This window comes from Seriola aureovittata, chromosome 20, assembly GCF_021018895.1.
Source record: "Seriola aureovittata isolate HTS-2021-v1 ecotype China chromosome 20, ASM2101889v1, whole genome shotgun sequence".
NCBI lineage: Eukaryota > Metazoa > Chordata > Actinopteri > Carangiformes > Carangidae > Seriola > Seriola aureovittata.
In genome coordinates this window covers 23,447,357-23,457,356 of record NC_079383.1, presented here as the reverse complement: position 1 = coordinate 23,457,356, position 10,000 = coordinate 23,447,357, and the positions used below count along the sequence as shown (strand labels likewise).

At 45.8% G+C, this 10,000-nt stretch overlaps 1 protein-coding gene and 1 long non-coding RNA gene across 7 annotated transcripts in view; one reads left to right on the top strand and one right to left on the bottom strand.

Annotated features, from left to right (window-relative positions):
* Positions 1-10,000, top strand: part of LOC130161001 (5'-AMP-activated protein kinase subunit gamma-2-like) — a 30,295-nt gene that overhangs the window by 13,240 nt on the left and 7,055 nt on the right. For 4 of the 6 annotated variants that reach the window (XM_056363901.1, XM_056363898.1, XM_056363903.1 and 1 more), the window contains 3 exons: positions 4,813-5,018; positions 8,081-8,129; positions 9,868-9,977. In XM_056363901.1, coding sequence (XP_056219876.1) covers positions 4,813-5,018; positions 8,081-8,129; positions 9,868-9,977 — 365 coding nt within the window. Of the gene's footprint in view, positions 1-1,691; positions 2,824-4,812; positions 5,019-7,225; positions 7,467-8,080; positions 8,130-9,867; positions 9,978-10,000 lie in introns of those variants that run through there. The other 2 variants (XM_056363899.1, XM_056363904.1) reach the window with 2 other exon arrangements.
* LOC130161027 (uncharacterized) lies at positions 5,598-8,063 on the bottom strand. The gene is made up of 3 exons (XR_008826088.1): positions 7,591-8,063; positions 7,309-7,405; positions 5,598-5,835 (listed from the first exon to the last, which is right to left on the bottom strand). It is a non-coding gene; the product is annotated as an uncharacterized LOC130161027 (long non-coding RNA).

Below are 10,000 nucleotides of genomic sequence, written 5' to 3'. Positions count from 1 at the left end.
GATTTTAGTCTCTAATTGAAACGAAATGAAAAGATTTCATTAATATTATAAACTCACTATTTTCAAACTCTTGTAATAAGTGAGTTTGATCCAGTTTGAAAACCCCACATCAGCTGCTTTTCTCAGCTTGTCTCTACATGGCTGTTTAAATAAAGTTATGTGTGTGTAACTGTGTGTGGACAGGTGATGACAACCTGCTCAGGTGAGAGCTGACTCACCTCTTTGATCTAGAATCTGTTCTTTAATTTACACTGAATGTGCTGAAGCTAACTGTCCAAATACTTGTGGCCTGTTCAACACAAACTAGATTTCTGCTCTTCTGAGTGTGTGTGTGTGTGTGTGTGTGTGTGTGTGTGTGTGTGTGTGTGTGTGTGTGTGTGTGTGTGTGTGTGAGACAGTGTGGCCAGTTGGCAGTTTGTTTTATTCAAAGATTATTGAGTTAAAAATCAATTTAGACTCTTAGAGGGAATAAATCAGTTTAGCTGCTTTTATTCCCTCAGCTCCTCGCTGCCCCTCCCGTAGAAGTTTCCAGAAGCTGAACTTGGCATCTCTTTAGTTTGAAGTTTTGGCAGCTTGCTCACTTTCTCTGTCTCTGTCTCTCTCTCTCTCTCACACACACACACACACACACACACACACACACACACACACACACACACACACACAAGCTAGCTAGTTAGCTCTGGTGCTAATCATGTCTGAGCATTAGTAGAACAGATGAGTGTGTTCTGTTAAACGCTGGTTTGGTGACCTGGTGACCCCTGCAGGTTGATCACAGAAACCCTGTTGAAGTGTGTCCAGGAGAGACATTATCTGGTGATGGTTCGGTTCTCGTTCCAAACTGGGTCCAGACTGGTCTAAAGTGGTCCGGCTGACATTAGAGAGCTGTAATCCCTGTGACTGTGATCCTTTAATGAACCGAGTGAAGCACATCAGGCCCAGATGGAGCGCAGGGTGTGTTTGTTTTCATCATCCTCAAAGAGACAGAGGTGCACTGCAAAAAATGTCTGTAGCACGTCCGTCTGTATTTAAGGGTTTCTGTGGATGAATCATGTTTTTTTGTCCCACGATGCTGATTGGCCACAGAGATGATGACGTCAACCACCCCGACTCTTGATTGGACGGCCGTGCAGCAGCTGACTTTTGCTTTAGATGAACAGCTTGTTAAAATCAGACAGGGAGAGAGGAACACTTCCTGTACACAGGTATGTGTGCTGGGAGTGACCCCCGCTCCTCCAGGAGGAGGGGCCAGTGAACATGCTCTCGTTGCGTCTGAGGACATTTACACGACGTTGAGCTCCTCTTCATCTTCTCCTGTAGAGCTGCAGAGTACCACCGCCACACTGTCACAGTGTGGTCGGATGTATCCTCACCTGCAGGACAGGTAACACCTGCAGGTTATCACAGGTGACCTGCCAAGTCTTGTTCTCTCGCAGCCTTCGTCCTCTTCAGTCTGTCTTCACACTCATGTAGAGACTGTCCTCATTTTTTACAGTGTAGACAGGAGAGGGAGGTGTGGCTAACATGGGCAACAGGACACACACACACACACACACACACACACACACACACACACACACATCCACCCACACCATAAACACAGCGATACTGAGCAGAGCTGAAACACTCACAGGACTCTGCTGCTGGAGAAACACCAACCTCCAACACTTCACCTGTCTGTCTGTCTGTCTGTCTGTCTTTCTGTCTGTCTGTCTGTCTGAAGGACCACCTGTCTGTCTGCCGGGGGGGGGGACTGGATGAGGTCGGACCCTCCTGTGTGTATTTACCCGCCTGCTGGAGGCTCCGATGTTTCACGGTTTTGTTTTGATCTTTACTGACTTTATTCAAAACGACTCGATTCTGCAGCAGCCAATCAGAGCAGGTTTTCAGACTGTGGAGCCTCAGGATTTGTTGATTGCTGATGAAGCTGGGAACCAGGACACATTTACAGTTAAATTAATTTAATTAGTTTAACTAATTAGATCAAATCTTTTTACTTAGTTACAAACTTCATCACTGCAGTTTAATCTGATTTATCTCTTTAGTTTTGTTCGTCACAGTTTGACATAACGTTAGCATTAGCCACATAAGCTACTGGTCAAACCAGTGTGAGGCTGAAACAGCACAAACCTGCAGTGATGGAGTTTTGTATCGGTGCCTTTTATTGTGAATAAATTCATTTTTTGATTTTAAAACATTCGATTTTTCATCTTTATCTTTTTATTTTTATTTTTGAACGTTTGATGGCGATGAAGCGTCTGAGCAGTCTGATGCTGAGGAAGTGGAAGGAGAAGGAGAGATGGACGGGGAGGAGGAGGAGTGAACCCTATGGAGGAGAAGAGGCGGAGGAGGAGGAGGAGGAGGAGTGGCAGACAGACAGGAGAGACAGACAGATGCAGAGGAGGAAGTCTGAACCCTGTGGACAGACAGAGGAAGACCGAAAGACGCAGCAGAAGAAGAGTGAGGTTGGCCGGAAGAAAGAACGCAGGAAGTCTGAATCCAACATGGATGAGGAGGATGGGAAAGACGGGAGGAGGATGGAGACGGGCAGAGGCAGAGAAAGGAGGAAGTCTGCGTCGTGGATCATGGTGGAGGACAGAGCAGGAGGACAGACGGACAGGAAGCCGAAGGAGACAGACAGACGGACGCTGCGGCGGCGGTCAGAGCCCTCCGGCATCCTGTATGTCCAACTACTTCCTCTGTCCATCAGGAAGAGGAGGCAGCTGCTGCAGAGACGCACGGGACGCAGGACGTCCTGCAGCGAGGAGGGGGACGGACAGATGAGCAGAGACAGGTTGGAGCCCTTCGACCTTCTGGACAAGAGTAAGCCGACAATGATCAAGTAACATATACAAATTACCATAGCAACCATGCAGAATAACCACAGCAACCATTCAGGAACACCATCACCGACCACTTCCACAGCAACCACCTAGAACACCCTAATCACCATAGCAACAGCCGAGCAACCACTCACCGTCAATACCACGTGTCACACAGTGATGTGTCAGCTAACAACTGGTAACCTAGCAACACATTAGTAACCATCCAGCATCACCAACAACAACAACAACAAAAACCAAACACCCTAACAACCACCTGGCAACACATTACTGACCCAAAGCAGTAACCTACAACCACCTAACAACGCCTTAGCAACCATCTAGATCATCACCAACAACCACAAACAGCCACCTGACAACACCATAACAACTTAATAACACAGAGCTGCAGGAGTGACGTACGACTGTAGCCCAGCGCTAAAGTTAGCTTCACTCTGCCCCCCCCCCCCCCCAAAACAGCCAATGGGATTATTAGAGATATACAACAAACACCCAACAACAAGAGAGTGGGTATAAACGTGCTGCTGTGCCGGTGGACTGGTGACGTCACGGCGACCTCTGTGGTCTCATTTAGACGCTGGTTAGCACCCCGCCTCTCTAACAGCCTGTCTCCTGTCTCTGTCCAGCTCCTCCGTCAGCTCCGGCCTCGTGGTCTGAACCTACGTCAGTCCTTCCCACACGACTCGACCCGTTTGACTGACTGAAAGTGTGAGAGCAGGAACACATAGAAACTCCAGTGTAATCCTGTTCTTCTCACGTCAGCTGAACCTGTAATCACTGTTTGTGTCAGTCGCTGTGATGTCACTGTGATGTCACTGTGATGTCACTGTGATGTCACTGTGCTGTAGTCACAGTTCAGTCAGAGGAGCAGCAGCTGATCAGGTGTGGCTGTTTGTATGTTGTAGGAGAATCTATCGAAACCTGTTGTGTCAGGTTGTTGGTCCGTCTCTTAACTCTGTCCTCCTCTGTGTGTGGCTCTCAGCTCATTGGTTCCAGATCTTTAGAACAGAACCTGTGGACTCTGGGTTTTGTTCTGATGATGTTTTTTTTTATAAATGAAATATAAGCAGAGCTGAAACCACCAGCTGCTTATAAAACTTTAATTCAAACCAACCAATCAACATGTAACGATGAAAAAATACATGATGATAATAATAATAATGATAGTTTCAGGCCTTTATTGATTTTTCTGATTACGTGCTTTGACTCCCTTGTAACGGAGTGTGTGTGTGTGTGTGTGTCTGTGAGTGTGTGTGTGTGTGTGTGAGTGTCCTATCTAATCTGTTTGTGTAGAGTTTCCTATTAGCAGAGTGGTACGTGTATGTGTGTGGGTTCTTGTATTAGAGGGAGAGGTACAAGGCAACCTACTTTATTCAGCACACACACACACACACACACACACACACACACACACACACACACACACACACACACAGTACTTACTGTTCTCTACTGTTGTGTCTGGGTTTGTTGCCGACATTATTCACATTTCTCAAACTTTGTCCACAAACACAATGAAGAGAGAAAGAGTTTTTTAAAGGTCAGTTTGTCTCCGTTTCTTCACTGAAAACTGATTTTAGCTGTAAATCAGTTTTTTCATGTAACAACAGATCGTGTGTGTGTGTGTGTGTGTGTGTGTGTGTGTGTGTGTGTTGAACCCGAGTGCTTTGTGTTTATTATTAGTATTTCTATTATAATCTCCCAGCAGCTGTCTCGGAGCACTGACATCCAGCATCACAGCTAAATACAGACTATTATCACTGCGGTGTGCGTGTGTGTGTGTGTGTGTGTGTGTGTGTGTGTGTGTGTGTGTGTGTGGATGATGTGTTCATGCAGTGACTCAGTGTTTCCAGCAGAGGGCGATGTTCCCTCATTTAAAGGTTTATTTAAAACCTCTGTTTTCTAATCTCTCCCTCACCCTCTCTTCTGTCTCTATCCTCCTTCTTCTTCCTCCCCTCTCTCCTCTCAGCCCACAGCCTCTCCTCACCCCCTCCTCCTCCTCCCCCTCGTCAGGAGGAGGTGAGTGTTTTCCGTCTGGAGACGTACCTGACTGAGCCGAGGCGTCCGGAGACCAGGAGGCTGCGTTCCTTCTCCTCACCTCCCGACACCGGACAGCGCTCCTCCTCCCGCTGCCAGCTGCCTACTCTGGCTCCGCCCCTTCCTGTCAGGAAGCTGGTGAGTGAGGAGTGTAATGATCCCCCATGTTTGTTGGCAGCTTGTGTTTGTGGCTGTGATGGATCAGAGCAGGGGGTGTGTTCAGGTCAGAGGACTCGCACTCAGAGACGGCAATGATCAGTTTGTTTTTAGTCATGGAAGAAAACGCTGAGCGTCAGCAGCTCGACATGTAGGAGGCGCTTAGAGCTGCGACTCCTCTCCATCATCAGGCTGTTATCACCTCAGTCTCAGGCTCAGTCTGTAAATAAAGATGGACCCTCAGGTTTCTGAAGCGCAGAGTGAGCTGCCCCACCGTCGCCATCTTGGCAGTTCCTGACTCCGCCCCTAACTGTCAGCAAATCCAAATATAGTCAAAGAGGAGGGGCGTGGGTGGAACTGAGACTTCAGTTCATGTCAGCTTGTGTCAACCATACACCCACCCACCTGTCACTCAGAGGCCACGCCCTCAATCCTCCATAACTAATTTTAACTCCTTAATAAAATGTGAACAGGTGAGTTATATAAACAGGTGAGTTATATAAACAGGTGTCATTAAGGAGGAAATCAGCTCTAGAGACCAGAACAGTTTTTGTACCAGGCTGTAAACATGTTTATTTCTGCTGTAAAGTTGGACATTTTAACATGGGAGTCTGTGGGGACTGACTCACTGCTGGAGCCAGACTCTAGTGGCCGTTAGAGGAACTGCAGCTTCCATGTTGCTGCTTTATGTTTCAGTCTCAGAGGTTGATGGTTGGTCTCAGGTAGCATCCACTTGATTGGACGGACAGACTGCAGCTACAGCAGCTGCAGCCAATCTGTGAACAGGGGACCAAACGTCCTGTTGAGCCATAGACACAAAGAGGTGGTGACAGTAAGTCATGAAAATGTGATCGTACATTACATCATAAAAAATGCCACTTCTTGTCACTTGGTTTCTATGGAAACGTCTCAACACTTCCTGTCAGAGCAGACACAGTTGACCAATCAGCTGTTCCTGCTCACTCAGTCTGAACTACAACATTAACTTTGACTCAGCAGAGATTTAAGTCAAACACTCTGTAACCAACAGGATCACAGCACACTGATGCTCGGCTGTGGTCGGCTCAGGTCGGCTGTTCCCGGTCGGACTTGGTACGTCAAGTATGCACAGGCAATAAGACCGGGACAGGAAACAATGCTTTCAAAATAAGATCTCAAATCACTCACGAAAATAAACAAAACATTTTTTTTCTCATACAGTTATTTATTTATTTATTCAATTATTTATTTTAGATTGTATCACCCAGGTGCCACCCAGGTAGAGTGGGTGGGGTGGGGGGCTCTAGTATTGAAGGGGTAAATAAAAACCCAGGCAGCTGATGAACAACATGATGTACACGGATTAGTAAGAGCAACATGTTTGTATGTAATGTTAAAACACTCCATGTCTAATATTATAGATGTATGCAAGAAGTGAATTTCCTTTTTATGCTGTTTTTTTTTCTAATCCAACCTCCAGGACTGGGGCCAAAAGAATAATAAGAATTTGATCACAAAAAAGCAAATAACTCCAAAGGAAACAGTACAAAATAGTCTCATAGCAGTTAGTGGGTGTAATTCTTGAATGTTAGTCATAAAACCACTTTAGACTCAACTGGTTGTTCAAGAAAATAATACTGTAATAATGTTTAATTTGAATGATAATGTGCTTAATATAGGAATCTAGAGGGAAAACTGAACCCCTACAACACTTTCTGTGACATTTGTCACCTGCAGTGTTTCTATTTGGATATCTCTTCTTTACTGATGTAGATTGAATATATAAAAAAACATTAATTATTATTAATGTTATTAATAATAGAACTGCTATAACAGTGAACATGGTGAAACTCAACAGTAGTAATAAAACAACATATGAGTGGAAGAAATAATATTAAAAACAAGCAATTTACACAGCGTCAACACAATCTGACAAGAGGAGTGAATGACTGTATAGAGGATAAAAAACATCAGAAAGGTATTATAACAGGAAATAAAAGGAATTAAAATTAAGTGTAGTTGTTTTTCTATTAACTGGGTTATAAATCAAGAATCGGTGATCAATTTTCTTGATTTTAATGCAGCAGTTTGCTGTGTTCAGTAGCAACAGTAATATGTCGGAATATTAAGTGAGCTTTTTAATCACACTTTCAGTCATGCTTTTGTTGTGAAATCCCTAACCGGAAGCGCAGTCCGTTAGCTCCGTTAGCTTGTTAGCTGCAGCGGCTCCGGTGGTCGCGGCTGCCGTTTTCAACCTGAAACCGAGCGGCGGACACAGGAGCCGAACACTTACCGGCGGATCAGGTCCTTCCTGTCGGACAGAGACACACGATGGAGCCGTGAGGATTTTATTCGTTTCCGGTCAAACATCCCGAGGTCGACATCAGCGGCTAAAAGACACCGAGCAGCGGGAAAGATAGAAAAAGATCGTTAATGAACGGCGACTGTCAAGTAGGTGCTAGCTAACGTCACGCACTGTTGGTTTCATCAGTGATGGAGCAGATCAACACTGAGGCCGCCGCCGCTTCTGCTCCGTGACAACAGGCTCCTCCATCACCGCCCCGCGCCTCCTCACCTGCACCAGCGTCCGCACGTTAGAGTCCAGAACACGGACGTGGCTCGTGCTGCAGGCCGCTTAGAGATGCACTGTATTTAATAACTGAATGTATTAATACACGAGTTCATGTCAGAGCAGTGTCACCTCTCTCCTGCACCTGTGTGATGAAATATTAAATATTACATGGGTTTTAATTGATCAAACTCAGGCTGCAGCCAGAATAAACCTCATTAGAGTCACGTGATTTTCAGTGTTGCCAGATCATCAATCAAGAGTTTCACAGGATGATTGGTGAAGCTCCTCCCGTGGATCCAGTCGTTTTAATAATTATTCAGTCTTTTAGTCTTAGTTTTCTCTGTGTCACAAGATAATTTGACTCAGACATAAATATGTTGGATAATGTTTCCAGGAGAGCAGACTGGATCAGTCTGTACTGGTCCAGGTCTGCAGAGACTTTCATAGACTGCTGTTTGTTGACTGACAGACTGTCCTGTGTCGTTGTCGGCAGGTGGAGGTTGCAGACAGCATGTCGGAGCAGCCGGACCCCGATGATGCCGGTGAGACTGTTGATCATTCATGTCCTCACTGTAGTTCTTATCAAACTAACAGGAGGGACTAGTGCATGTGTTGGAGACTATTTTCAGGATTAATCCACATTGATGCTCAGGTTTGGTGTCACAGACCACGCTCTCATGCACACCCTGAATGACAGGCTCACAGAGGGCCAGTAAAAAGTTAGTAGATAAACCTCTTCTCTTTCTCTTTCTCCATCTCACCTCGGCAAGGTGTCAACACGTGTCTGCACTTCCTGTATCTATCTTATCAAGCTAAAAGCCCTCTGCAGATTTGAGTAATTGCAGAAACACTGAATTATAATGTTTACCTACGAACGGGATCGTCTGCTCTAATGACAGAACCACAGCAAGCAAGACGTCACATTTCTGCCTCGACCCACTGGTCAGTCATGAATCTTCCCTGACAGACAGTGATGATGATGATGATGATGATGAAGGCTGAATTCAGGTGTGATCCAATGATCTATACTCTCAACTTCTCCATAATTATTCTCTGACCTTGAGGTAACGAGATAAATGAACTCATTCAGACTGTATTAAGTACCTCATGGCTGGAACCGGATCCTGTTTTTCTTTGTTCCTGCTTTTCAAGTTAAAAGTGAGGTGATAGGTGAGAGATGACACTAATGGCTGGAGTGTGCTGCACATCCATTATCTGTATCTGAGACGATGACGAGTGTGTGATTAGAAAATAGAGCGGCTCCCAGAATATCAGTGATTTGAATCATCGGTTGATCACACTCAGAGTCAAGTCTCATCGTGTCCGTTTGTTTTTAGCTGAGTCACTGTTCACACAGGACAACAGCAGGACATGGTGTCAACTTTACTGTCAGAGAAGTCGACCAATCTGCTGCCGGACCAGACGCAGGTAAAACCTCCTCCTCTACCAGCCAATCAGGAGGCAGGATTTAACTCAGCTGTGTCCAGGACACACTTCAGCACAACACCTGGCAGTCAGAGAGCCAGATGCTGAGCAACCAGCCATCAGCTGTTCTGTTGTCATGACAACAGACGGCTCATAGACAGGCTCAGCTGATCAGTTCTGAAGTCACCACGGCAACCGTCCCGTACAGATTAGGCAATGACCAATAGTATTATGATAATCTGAAGGGCGAGCGAGCCTCACTGCCACTATTTGGTCTCACTTTGTCTCCTTGACTCAGCAGTGTTCATGTGTGATCTCACAAGAAGTGATGTCACTCGGCACAGAGGACCGGTCTCAGACTGGGACCAGGTCCATGAGGCTCTGCCGCAGGTTTGTGAACCGGTTCCATGTACGAGCCAGTTGCGGACACAAACCAGTGGAAACAGTCAGCTGACGTCAGCAGTGGTAGATTATATCAGCTGCAGTTAATTAATGTTAATTACTGTCAAACTTCAGTCTGATGGTTAATCAGCTGAGATTGTCTGTGAGTGACGACGCATCACTCTGTGACATCTCTCTGTGACCGACATTGAGAAAGGATCAGCTGATCGCAGCTCGTTAATCACACTACTCATTATGAAGAACGGCCCACTACAGAGTGACAAATGTTATATTACTGGATTAATTCATTATTACTGTTAAACTGATAAATGCAGAGGAGTAGAAAGCTAGAAATGTGTGAGATCATGTAGCAGACAGAAACGCCAGAAGAAGAAGAAGTTGTGACCTTCTGCAGTTAATTACAACAGCAACCTGAACTCCAGTGAGATGTGTTCACTGTTTGTGTGTCTGCAGCATCGGAGGAGTCGGAGAGAGACATCTACATGCGCTTCATGAAGTGTCACAAGTGTTACGACATCATCCCCACCAGCTCTAAACTGGTGGTGTTCGACACCACACTGCAGGTGAGTCAGCAACATCCACCAAC